Source organism: Emydura macquarii, unplaced genomic scaffold (assembly GCF_026122565.2).
Source record: "Emydura macquarii macquarii isolate MOO-44397 ecotype Brisbane River unplaced genomic scaffold, CSIRO-AGI_Emac_v2 contig_2676, whole genome shotgun sequence".
Taxonomy (NCBI): Eukaryota; Metazoa; Chordata; order Testudines; family Chelidae; genus Emydura; species Emydura macquarii.
In genome coordinates, this window is record NW_027132813.1 from 19,900,148 (window position 1) to 19,913,996 (window position 13,849).

Below are 13,849 nucleotides of genomic sequence, written 5' to 3' on the forward strand. Positions count from 1 at the left end.
TTACTGAGAGACAATAAAGATGGTACCTCATAATTAATGTCAGATTTCAGCTCTATGCAAGGCAGCATTTACCAAAGTGTGGATGCAACCTGGGGGGCCAGGAGGAGTGAGCTGGGAAGAGGGGATGTGGACACACCACTCACTTTTTCCCCAACATCCCAGTTTTAATTTAAAAATATAAGTCTCTAGCTCTTATTAATGTGAAGAAAATCTTCAAAATGTGACCCAAGTATGACCAAAGTAGCGTGTTTGCCTAATTTTACTAGGAATCCCAAAACAGCAGGTCTGTGGTGTGAATTTCTCTATTCATTTCTGTAGGTGCTAATTCAGATGCCAAGAAGGATACTTTAAATGTCAACATTATTAGCTATTTCACTGATTTTTGACATATGAGAGAAACAAGAGGAAGTACCATAATATGAAGACTCACATCTACATTTCCCAGTATCAGGGATCTGAAGTATTAGCAGGTTGCTAGGCATGGAAGATGTATACATTAAGATGGGTAGGTCTTTAATACCACAAGTGGGATTCCAGTGGGAGTGCAACTGAGTTTATTTTCCAGAAGGGGGCGGGAGGGGTTAACTTGCAGTAGTTTGGGAGATGCTGAATTTAGAGTTCATAAAATGCATAAAGGATTTGCCAAGGATTAACTCAATGCAAAAAAAACCTACCAATTTCAATGGGATTTGAATTCTCTTAGGCTCTTTTAAAACCCCAGCAATATGTACTATCCCTTTTACACTGTTCTGTCCCAAGACCCTAAACATATGTTTGGCAGGTCTGAAATCAACATATACGCACATTAAAATTGCTAAGGAGGAATACAAAATGTAGCACAAGAATGTAGGGACAAAATCAGAAAGGCTAAGATGCAAAATGAGTTACACCTAGCCAGGGACATAAAAGGCAATAAGATGACATTCTTTCAATACATTAGGAGCGAGAGAAAGATGAAGAAAGTGGAGGTCCTCTACTCTGTGGGGAAGAGGAGTTAAAAACTGATGGCATCAAGAAGGCTGAGGTGTTTAATGCCTATTTTGCATCTGTCTTCACAAAAAGACTAATGGTGATCACATACTCAACACAATTAATATTAGCACGGGGGAAGGAATGCAAGCCAAAACAGGGAAAGAAAAGGTTAAAGAATATTTAGATACGTTATATAGATTCAAGTTAACAAAGCCTGATGAAACTCATCCTATAGTACTTAAGGAACCAGCTGAAGCAATCTCAGAACTGTTAGCAATTATTGTTGATAACTTATGGAAGACGAGTCAGGTCCTAGAGGGCTGGAGAAGGGCAAATATTGTACCTATCTTTAAAAAGGGAAAAAGAGAGGACTTGGAGAATTATAGACCAGTCAGACTAACTTCAATACCTGGAAAGATACTGGAACAAATTATTTATCAATCAATTTATAAGCACCTAGACGATAATAGGGATATAAGGAATAGCCACCTGCTATTATTCAATATTTTAATTAATTATTGAATAATGGAATGGAGAATGCTTATAAAATATGCAGATGACGCCAAGATAGAAGTTATTTACAGACCATTCGGCACTGGTGATGCCTCAACTAGCATACTGTGTCAAATTCCGGGTACCACACGTTAGAAAAGCTGTAGATAAACTGGAGAGAGTTCAGAGCAACAAAAATGATAAAGGGTTTAGAAAACCTGACCTATGAGAAAAGGTTAAAAAATCTGGACCTGTTTAGCCTTGAGAAAAGATGACAGAGAGGGGGCTTGATAACAGTCTTCAAATATGTTAAGTGCTGTTTTAAAGATGACAGTGATCAATTATTCTCATTGTCCACTGAAGGTAGGACAAGAAGTAATGGGCTTAATCTTCAGTAAAGGAGAGTTAGGGTAGATATTAGGAAAAACTTCCTCACTATAAGGGTAGTTAAATTCTGGAATAGTTTTCCAATGGAAGTTGTGGAATCCCCTTCACTGCAAGTTTTTAAGAACAGGTTGAACAAATATCTGTCAGTGATAGTCTAGGTTTACTTTTCTTGCTTCAGCACAGGGGGCTGGACTTGATGATCTCGAGGTTCCTTCCAGACCCACATTTCTATGAAAATAACAAATCTGTGTTTCCAGAGGACAGATAAATGAATCTGAGATGCTCATTCTCTGAGAAGGAATAAAGCAGCTGCTAGACTTTTACAGTACTCTGATGGATAGATGATATAAAGTAGCACAGCCTTTCATTGGCTAGATCACTAGCCTTATCCCTAGCCACACAAAGGACTTGCTACAAAAACAAACAGCAACAATGGAAAGGGTGGGTGGGGGGGCAATGGAAAACAAATACTAGGAAGTCCCAATGCACAATTAATAAACAGGTTGTGAATTAATCATAATCTACACTTTTGTACAGATTGGGAAATGTTAAGTATGTTTATCATTTGTAACGTTTACTAATATATAGGGATTACTTATTCTCAAATGGTAATTTAAAATTGGGTGATATGTAGCAAAATCTGGAAAACTAAACACATCATTTGTAAATTAATAGGTGGTTTTGCATATTACTACATGATTGGATGTCACAGAAGGCTTAAGCAGTTCCATTTTAAAACAATTTAATGATGGTCTAAAGTTACTATACAAAGAATTAGTGGACATTTCTGTATTATTTAAGGACAAATTTGCAAATCTGCTATCCTTACTCAACCGTTTGTTGCCATATGATTCCCAGTACATCACACTAATGCATTTTGTTATGGGAGGCTGCTACAAACACACTTACTTCAAGAGATGTAACTAAATAAGACACATTCCTAATTTATAATGACTTTTAAATAGCATAAAGCACAAAATGAAAACCCGGAGTGAAATTAGAATTCAGATGATACGCTACCTCTTAATTTTGACTATATATAAATTTGGCCATGGTTTGCTCGCACTACCTTGGCATAGAACATGTCTGCACTACAGCCAGCCCTCACAGTCTGGTTAGCTGACATACTGCACATCTTCAGTTATGCAGGTTAGGCAGACTGGGGAAAACGCACCAACCATTGTATCCACTAAGTACAAGGTTTAATAGGGCTCTAACCCCTCCCTCCTCCCCCACAAAAACACAACCAAACAAACGTCAAATGAACATGAAGCACAAAGGGATTCAACTTACAATTAAGTCTCGAACAAGTGAAACAGAAAGTAGCCTCTTGACTCCATTTTCTGCAATTACTCCAAGCCAGTTAAGTGCTGCCCAGAACCAAAGGTAGTTATGGCCCCCATGCCAATAGCTTACAAAAGCAAAAGTGATTGCTGTGGAAAACAACATCCCAAACACACTGTAGCGGGATCCTCCCATTGGGATGTAGATATACCTGCAGGGGAAATGATAAGTAAGCAATGTTATTAAGATTTTATTAAAATCTGAGTAATGTATCCATTGCAAAAATAAATTTGGTTTTAGTGTATTGTTAGGACTCATTTGACTAATGACTTGACATTTTCCATTTGCAGAACTCGACGTAGTTTCTGCAAGGCAGCAGACAACTTCATGAAATGTTAACACGCAGCATTTGTCAAGAAGATAGGTCTATGGCTAATGAAATTTTGCATTAAATGAACACATTGAATAAACTCCACTCCCACTTCACAAGGGGAATATTATTTAAAACTAACAAAGAAGGAAATCAATTTATGTAAGAAGGAAGTTCATATAATCCACTTCCCATGAATTTGGGATAAAGATTTCCCCTAAAAACAATAAAATATTAAATACATTTATTTTAAAACTAACTTGCATATTCTTTACTTATGCAATGTCTGATGATTTTTCCACATACTTAATGGTTTTATAAATCAGTATTTCATTGCACTAATAGAATTTTGTTAGATTTTAAAAAAAAAAAACATCCTTTTCACTACACAAAACTATAGTCTATCAACTTTTTTTTGACAACAAATTCTGTGAAACTTTTTTAAATAAATGAAAAATTTTAATTTCTTTCAAAACTTTGCACAGAAAATACTTAATGTTTTCTAGATACTATAGTATTTAATAATCTTCATCATGCCCGGGTACTCACCTTTCATGGTACCGTACAAAAGAAAGAGAGAGAGATGGAAATAACTTATACATAGCCATTTTCTGTAATTCATGTGACTCTAGGATTTATGATCCAGATGTTTATTTTGTATTAAAATACCAACCATAACATAATCATGAAGTATTTCTGAGGAAGGAAGAAAGGAAGGAAATGGAACAGCTCAATCTTTCCATTACTGAGGTCCATCAACTCCCACTGACTTTAGAGGAAGGGGAATTCCCTCTCTACTCTCCACTTCGAAGGATCAGGCACAAACATTAAAAGACAGGGAGGACTCTCATCTAAGGAAGGTATGATTTCTGTTCAAGTATGTTAATGGCAAGTATACATTATAGTTACAAACTTTTTTTTTTTTTTAAAAGATACCACTGGCAACTCAGTTTAGTCATCCCTTTTTCAGTGTGACATGACATTCTGTACCAATCTGTTTATATTCTGCAATGTAACCAATGGCACTTCTCCAGGGAAATTTTGCAGTTCGTTTACCAAATTCTAGGCCCAGAGTAAGCTTAGAAGCTTATTACGTAGCTGAATGTAGCATTTTACTCTTAATCTATGAAGTCAGGCCCAACCATTGGATGAGAGTTAATGTAAATGATAATAATGATTAAAGGTAATGTAAATGAAAAAAATGATGCAATAATTTTCAAATGCTACCATCTCACTGTAGACAATCTATTAACATTAATATATCTTTGTGCATACATGGAGCACTCACTACAGAGAAAATCTTATTACATTTATATTGATTTTGCATTCAGACACTTTCATAAAGTGTGTCTAAATAAATAAAAATGTATTTTCTATCAATAGTCATACAACAGTTATATCTATATATTGTGTTTGTCTGTTTTCTACTCTGGTCCTGTCTTTTCTCATTACATACAAATTGTATTTTTAAATAATACACATTTGTCATTAAATTGCCTTGTCTCAGCTATATATGGCAGCAAACTATCTGTCGCAGGTCAAAGAGTCAAGTATTTGGAATCTAAATAGAAAGACCCCCTGTGGGCCTTTACTGCAACCTGCTACAAAAGACATAGCCATAGTCTGACTGTTTTAAACACTGCACAGGTGTCCACACCAAAATCATTACAAAACAAAGGATTACACAAAATAAGAAAGAGAAGAAAGGTTGGGCTTTTTCTTACCCACAGTTTCCAGGACAGACTGTCAGAACAGCATGAATCCCTCTTGGTTTCTCTCTATTTTGTGAAAAGGCTACTGTTTATATACTCTATTTCCCATCATGCCTTGCTATTAGTTAAAATTGTTAATATTGGTTTCCTCTGTGGACTACGCTTCTGATTTTCAGAGAGGGACTGTTGTAACTACCACCAGCCAGCCTCATCCATCAGTTGGTAGAGAAAGGTGGCTCCAGGCTACCCAGCTTACAGAATGCCAGCTTTAGGCCCTATAGACAGCATCAGCAGAGTACACCGCTATAAATCTCTGTTTCACCAAGACCACCTCTGCCCCTTCACAGATAGTAGTATCCTCATCCCACTGGGATTCTTACAGGGAAAGCTGAAACAGGACATGACTTGCTCAGGAGGGTTCCCCTCAGAACTCAAAAGGGAGCATATACCTGTTACACCATCTTATGGAAGTATGACATCATTTATAATAAATCCTGTATTACAGGCCAACAAGGAGTTCAAGGACCTGACTCTATGCATTAAAGATCCAATTCTATAACCACTGACATTAATAGGAGTCTTTCCATTGGCTTCACTGGGAGTTGGGCCTGGCCCTTGATGTATAGATGATGATGAACATTTTCCATGCAATGAAGTCTTCTTCCTGATATTCAAGCAGTATGGAAACTGTTTTATAATCTCTAATGCTGGGCTCCTATGCTGCTGTCAGCACAAATAAAATCTATTTTCGCCAAGGTGGACATTATCAGTAAGAGGTTTAGAAATGCCAGTTTTAATTAAAAACCGTCTTTTTCAATTTCAGATTGGTTTACTTGGCCACAAATGGCTCGCACCAGGTGAGCGTTCAGATTGCTAGGGTGAGAAAAAATGGGCACAGTTTTCTGAGTTTTAGTGTTTAATGCCAGCAGTTGGTAAATTGAGCAGCATTAGTTTAAATTTTGTTCAGAAAACTCTCAGGTGAATTTTCAAAGAGTCAAGTGATGTTTTGGGTCCATAATTCCCATTGATTAAAGTGGGAATTGTGTGGCTAAAGTCTTGCATGCAGCTTTCAATATTGTTCTTTAAAATACTGTGCTCCCTTGCACATAGCATGTGAACCAAAAACGGTCTCTATATTTAGTAGCATTTAGCCTGTCGCTACAGAGCTGCATGCTGCCTACCCAAGTGTGGGGGACTGGGAAGAGAGAACAGAGCCTCCTCCTTCCCTAACACTCCCATATATGAGTAAGACAAATGCTGACATAGCACTTTCTGACTTCTAGTCAACATACTTGGCAGTAAGCCACAGACTTCCAGGCAGGCTGCAGTACTTGCTTGCAGATTGCTGAAGCACTCCTCCCAAGCTGCGTGTGCCATTGTGCCTGCCTCTTTTATGCAGGCTGAATAGCTCATGTAACCTACACTAAGACACTCGAGAATTAGCCTTTATTTTGTTCAGATCAGGAAACATGTACATAACTCACCATACAACATGCATAAATTATATTAACACTATGAATGAAGTGTATTTACATTTCACAATGAATGGTCCTGTTTGCACATTAGGTCATTCAGACAGGTCATCTCATGGCCATACCTGAGGCTCTACTCCAGTCTTTTTGTGCAGATTTGATGAGTATAGTGGTGGCTTGTAAAACACATATCACCGTAAAAGTGCTTTTTCATTACCAAAAGAACTTTGCTTATTCATAAGCATAGTGATGATTGAGAAGATAGTTTCTTAATCCCTTTCTAAATGCTTAAATCAGTATCCATTTACCATTAAAAAACATCTTTATCACTGTAGCCGGGAGGGATGGTTCCCCTCTGAGAGAGACCCAGAGGGAGAACCAAACCCACCCTGGCTGCTAGAGCCTAAGAGAAGATCACCTGACAGGAAGCAGGGAGGCGGGGCCAGGCCTTTAAAACACTGGCCTGTGAGCTCAGTCAGGCGGGGATGGCCAAGGGAGAAGGATGCCTCTCCCTGGAGGCTCCATGCTAGAGCTGGGCCTGAAGCCCCTGCTGAAGGGGAAAGGCCGGTCTCAAACCCAGACTGGGGACTGATGGAGAACCTGCCTGAGTCCCCCGTTGCCTGGGAGTTGGACAGGAACCCACCTGAGTCACCCGCTGCCCGGGAGCCAGAGGAGGACCTGCCCAGGCCGCCTGCTGCCAGGGAACCCGAGGAGGATAGACCCGAGCAGCACTGAGCCTGGGACCCGGAGACCTACTGGCCCTACCGTTGGCCTGGGGGCCGCAGGACCTGGAGGAACTCCCATCTGAGGAGGAGCCCATGGAGTTGCTGGAGCTGCCACTGGTGGATGAGGAGGGCCTGATCGGACTACCCCATCCCGGCGACCTGGAGGAATCAGGTACCTGTGGGTACGGGGAGGAAGAAGCCCAGGGACAACCCTAAACAGAGGCTGAGTACGGGGCAATCCGGTTGGCGTGTTGCGGCCGGAGCCCCGCCAACGCAGTGACAGGTACCCCTGCCACTGCTAGAGCCCTGGGCTGGGACACAGTGGAGATGGGTGGGCCTGCATCCCCCTCCCCTCTTCCCGAGCCACCCCGGGAGAACCTTACCCTCCTCACCATCCCAAACACTAGACTGCTTGTTTTCCAGCCCTGCCTACGGGCCGAGCGCGGGACTATCTGTTGCCTGACCAGCCCTGCCTAGGGGCCGGGGCGAAGGACTATCGGCTCGCCCGCCCTGCCTAGGGGCCGGGGCGAAGGACTAGACTCCCCCCACCGGGGAGAGTCAGGAAGAGTGGTCCCCCTCCAGAGAGGACTCAGAGGGGAAACCCCGACACTGCCCCCGAAGGGCACGTTTACAATCACAGAAAAAAATTTGAGGAGTAAGCCAGTGAATGATTGTACCCAGTGTAGACACAGAGATGGCACATCAGCTTCAGCCTGTGAACTAACAGCAATTGATAAAAAAATCAATTTAAATCTAAGTTCTGAAAAAGTTAAATAGAAGTTAAACAGAAAAAGTAACTGGGTAATAACTTACATTGCAATTACTCCAGCCTAAAAGTGGATACAAGAAGTTCCTGGAGTGAAATCCAATATAATGCCAGTGCAGTGCAGGAAGATAAAAAGCTACATCTGCAAAGTAATTTTAAAAAATAGAAAGGAGAACCTAGGGCCACCTTCTCTGTGTACCTAAATTTCCTGTAGACTTGAATTTTGGGTATAACAAAGAATGCAGGATCAGACCACCAGAATTTAATTGCCTGTTGTGTCGCTTCAGTTCTATAACAGATGCTGTATTTCCTATGTTATCACTTTTTCACAGCTCTTCCACCACAGACTAGAAACTTGACCTTAGGTCAAATTCAGTAGAGAAGAGGCAAGCATACCCTGGCTACATAATCCCATCTTTCCTGATTATATAAACTTTCTTATAGTATAGCATGCAATCTTTGCATTCTCTGTAGCAGCAGATGCTGAGTTTAATTTTTAGAATTCAATGTTAGGTCTCATATAAAATGGATATTTCTGAAACTTGAACAAAAGATAATGGAAAGGTGAGAGAGAGAGAGGAAGAGGGGACAGTTTTGTACAGTACATCAGAGAACTGTAAAACAAGGTGCTAGACTTCAGTTTACTAACCTTTAAGATTTCTGGGGAAGATATAATTGTTGCAAATTTTTTTTAATAAAAAGCAATTTTGTATATTTTATTATTGTTTTTCCTTACTTCCTCTTTGGACTCTTGCTGTTAATCAAGAGACAATAACTGCAGCAATTTTATGTTCTAAGGATGTGGTTTTATTCACTTTTCACCAGTTTTCCATTCTGATCAGTGTTTCTTCCTTACTAAAATTCATTAGATAGCCATTCTTAGTATTTAACCACAAAATAGAAGGGGCCAATGATGATTGTTTAGAAGATGTTATTAATCAACTGTAGGATTTTGAGCATCACTTCTGGTTTTGTGATGAGGAATTCAGAGTACAATTCCACATACATGTATTAATTTTATTCCAAAGCAGCAATGTAAATATATCAGTACCTGTGCATGTGTGTCTATGTGCTTGTGTATATACATCTTGTGTTTATACATGCATATGTACCAATGTACTGCAGCATGTCAGCCTTCCGTTTTATCTAGCTAATGACCAAAGTGGAACAATCTTGGACATCATTCTATTTTGAAGTACCACAGGAATAATATCACAGCCTCAGATTGTTACTTTACTTCCTATAAGTGTTACACTTTACTCTAATATCCAACTATATTCATTAAAAAGTTAACATTTGCTAACATCTATCACAGAGTGCCTATAATGATTTCTTATTCTAAGAAGAGGGGTAACTGTGGCAGCTCAGAAACCACTGTTTGGTGACTATTAGCAAATACTAACTTTTTAATTAGCTACTGCACTTCCAGGTCTACATGATAAATCACACTCCAGACAGAACTTCTTAATGGTTTGTAACTGGAGTAGATATTTACCACAGGCATGCCAGGAGAAGGATGGAGACACATCTTAAGATTCAGTGTTAATATGCTGCACTTTACTAAAAGTGCAAAACAGGGTCTACAATTTTGGGGGTGATTAAAAGTGTTGCTGACCGAAAGTGGGTAAACAGTGTCAAAAGATCATCTTCACCTAAAATTGTTGATGAAAAGAAAAAAAGTTGGAGTCATAGCAAGTGGGTGGGAGAATGACAGTTGGCCATGTCCCTTCTGGATATTTTAGGAAGAGGAGTACAGTGACATATTTAGGATACTTGAGGTCCAGAGATCTTATCACAAAGACAACACCTTTATCTCTGCACTTTGGAGGCATTGTTTGGTACATGCAATCTGTAAACAGACAAGTGAGAATGTCAGACCACCACCACTGGATTGGTGAGATCCTGGGATGTAAGTATTCAGATTCCTGCTACAATCTCCTTTTGTCCCCATTCTAATTTTTTACTTTCCTGTTTCTCTTCTAATGACTCTCTAATCTTAAGCAGTTTTGAAAAACTGAATTGTATGATACCATCACCACACCCAGAAGAAGTTACAGTACTGACAGCCAAAACTCAGGCAAGCTGTGCATTTATCAATAAAACAAAGTGAAATTGAAGAACAAAACTTTAACAGAAGAGACAATGCAAGATAAATGTAATGCAAGGTAAATGCATTCAGTACAGCCACCACAATGTCTCTTTAAAAACTGCCATACAGCCAGCCTTCCCACTCTACACCTCCAGCTACCATGTATTGCAATAGCTACATTCCTGACAGCCATCAAGAAACCACCCCACAGAGCTCACGGTACTCACTGACTTCCTGCTTCAATTGAGAAAGTCAGGGTGTGAAACAGGACATGAGAGGCAGAGTCCTGATTCTGCAGGAGTTCAAACAACCTGCAGCAACCCCATTGGCTGCAAAACAGTCCTTGGTGGATGCCATATGATGAGCAAACACCCTTCTTGTCATGCCAAAAATTCCATTAGCAACAGATACCAAGAACTGGGTTCGCATGGAAAAGCAGAAAGCGCTCCCTTGTGTTTTTCTCACTGGCAGGTCACATTTTGACCAAAGGGCCAAGCCAAGGCATTACCAATATTTAAAATGGAAAATATGCATGTTAGAATATGAACAAAAACTACTTCAGCAATTGGATTAGATCACTCAGACACATTCTAGGTTTTCAAAAAAGTAGAAACTTCAACAGTTGGGTTTTTGTTTAAATCCAGCTACTGCATGCGGAAACAATGTTAATGTTGTAGTACAAGTACTAAATATCATGAACGATGTTATCTGAAGAAATATATAGACAACACTGACACTGTCCTGAATTCATAGCATTATGTGCTCTTTCCTCTTACACAAGGAATAACATTTGCCTTTTTACATTACTTTTCCTGGCTGTGACCTGATTTAATATTAGTATTATTTAAAACTAGACTCTATATTTTGCTCGTTACACATCATGTTACTGTTAGAGACCATGATGTGATTATATAGTTGTCTCTTCCAAGGAACTGGGCACCCTTCTTTTAGTACAAGTCTGAACGGCTGAAGTCAGCTTATCTACAACAGGCAAGCTGCTTCATTTACACAGCACATCATCATTTTAACTCACTAGTCGAACATTAATGAATTAGATAAAATATGTAAATGTTACCCTTCAAATTCCGGCAGTAACAGAAATACAAACATAATTACTGGGATATTTAAAAGTGACATTTATTTATGGAAAAAAACTTTCAAATCCAATAACAATTTCCTTAGTTTGTTACAAGTGACGATCTAAAAAAAATGAAGACACCCAATAACAAACTCATTGTCTTCGAATACTTCTCGCTTCTTTCGAGCACGGTTTAGCAACATCTGTACTGTAAACACATTTTTCATTGGATGATTCCAGGAATAGTTATGAAGAACATTTGCAACTCCTATGGGACACTTGACAGGTTTTATCCCTATTGGCTCCAATTCAGTAGTCTATCCCTATTCAACACAGCACTTAAATATGTGTTTAATTTTAGACATGGGCTTAACTCTCATTGACTTCAATGGTGTTTAAGCATGTTCCTAAAGTTAAGTATGTGCTTAAGTGATATGCTGAACAGGGATGGGCTTCAGTTTATGCTTAAAACACTTTCCTGAATTGGGGCCATACATCAAGACAAACAGGGCATTTACTTGTTCAGGATTTTACTTATATATATGCAGGACGTGGAATGTTCTTACTAGAGTTTAATGGATAGTAGGAAATGTTATTTTTGAATATTAGTTTGAAACTGAAAATGTATTTTGATTAAACCTTCTTTGTGAACCTCTCATTTGCTTTCTGTGAACATTTCAATACTTGTGAAAAGTTAATTTTAAACCTGAATGCTCAATTATTTGGCTCAAGTGAATTATGAAATTATGATTGAATGCTGAATTGGCCATTAAGAATTTGTGCTATATTGGGTAGCGTATGATCAATGCAGCACAATATTTAAAGATGAACCTTGCATTTTATTAACTATTAGTTGTTATTATTTATAATGCACTTAGAAGCCTCCACCAAGTCAGGGCCCATTAAGATAGGCACTGCCGAAACTAACAAAAAATGACAATCCTTGAACCAAAAAGCTTACAATCATCAAATCTACAGTCTAAAATTCACCATCTCTTGGCAATTACATAAACCATAGGATACTGTTTCTTTTCCCTAACTGGATGACTTATGTAACTAACCAATGCAATAATTAGCATTGTGTCAATTAGTTACAGAAATTATCCAATGCGGTAAAACAAACAAAAAACAAGGTTACTTACCAGTACCTGTTGTTCTTCGAGATGTGTTGCTCATGTCCATTCCATTATAAGTGAGTGCACACCTCCGTGCACGGTTCCCGGAACTTTTTTCCCCTTAGCAGACCCCATAGGCCCGGCTCTGGTGCCCCCTGGAATCCCGCACGCATGCCGCAGTATATGAGGCACTGCCAGCCCTACGCCCCCTCACTCCCTTCTTTCTGCCAACTCCAGCAGCGGGAACGGGGAGTGGGCTATGGAATGGACATGAGCAACACATCTCAAAGAACATCAGTTACTGGTAAGTAACCTTGTTTTCTTCCTCGAGTGATTGCTCATGTCCATTCCATTATAGGTGACTAACAAGCAATACCTTGGAGGTGGGTCGGAGTTACCGGTGAGCTGCCATCAGCACAGCTCTGCCAAATACCATGTCCTCTGTCGCCTGCTGGGCGATGGTGCTTGAGCTTTGGCTGTGCGCTGTGATGGTTCCCGGAAGAGATACCCTGGTCTGCTGGTCGCAGAACTTGATGCATAATGTAACCCATGAGGAGATGCCATCTCCTCTCCTCCTCCGAACGGTGCGGTTTGGGAAAAACACGGAGAGAAATTTATTTCAGTTACAATGAAATTGGGAAACTACCTTGGGCAGGAAGGCTGAATGCAGCCTCAACTGTACCTTAATCCTTATAGAATACTGTATAAGGGGGCTCCAAGGTCAAGGCCCTAAGCTCGGAGACCCTCCTAGCTGAAGTAATGGCCACTAGGAAGGCTACCTTTCCTGAAGGCACAAGCAGGGGGCTTGAAGCCATGGGTTCAAAGGGGGGCCCCTGTGCGTCTTGAGAGGACCCGGTTGAGACCTCAGGGAGGCCCCAGATCACAGACCTGCAGGTAGAGCCTCTCCACCACCATGAGGAACCTGACCGACATGTAGTCTCCCTTGTAGCTGCTGATGGAAGGCCAAAATGGCCTCCAGATGAACCGTCAGTGAGGCCAGCACCAGACCCTGGAGCTTTAGCTGGAGCAGGTACTCCAGGGTCGCCTGTTAAGGCGATAGGCTGGGCAGACTGCCCTAGACTCTGCCTAAGAGGTAAACCATTTCCACTTCGCCCGATACACGAACTGTGGAGAAGGTTTCCTGATACCAAGCAGGAGTAGTTTGGTCTGCACCGGGCAGGCTCTCTTTCCCTCTGTTAGGCACAGGGCCTCCAGGCGGTGGAGTACAGGTGATCCAGGTCTGGGTGCAACAGTTCATGAGAAATGTGTCGGAAATCAACTCAGTCATGCAACCCCGGAGCAAACAGAACCTTGGAAAACTTCGCGTTCCAGGCCAACGCGAATAGGTCCAGTTGGGGAATGCTTCCATTCTGGAAGAACATCGCCA

The 13,849-nt window shown here is 40.4% G+C and overlaps 1 protein-coding gene across 2 annotated transcripts in view; it reads right to left on the reverse strand.

Moving 5' to 3' along the window:
- The window catches only part of HHAT (hedgehog acyltransferase), a 324,596-nt gene that overhangs the window by 110,662 nt on the left and 200,085 nt on the right, over positions 1–13,849 (reverse strand). For both annotated transcript variants that reach the window (XM_067565411.1, XM_067565410.1), the window contains exon 10: positions 3,145–3,346. In XM_067565411.1, the coding sequence (XP_067421512.1) occupies positions 3,145–3,346 (202 nt within the window). The remainder of the gene's footprint in view (positions 1–3,144; positions 3,347–13,849) is intronic.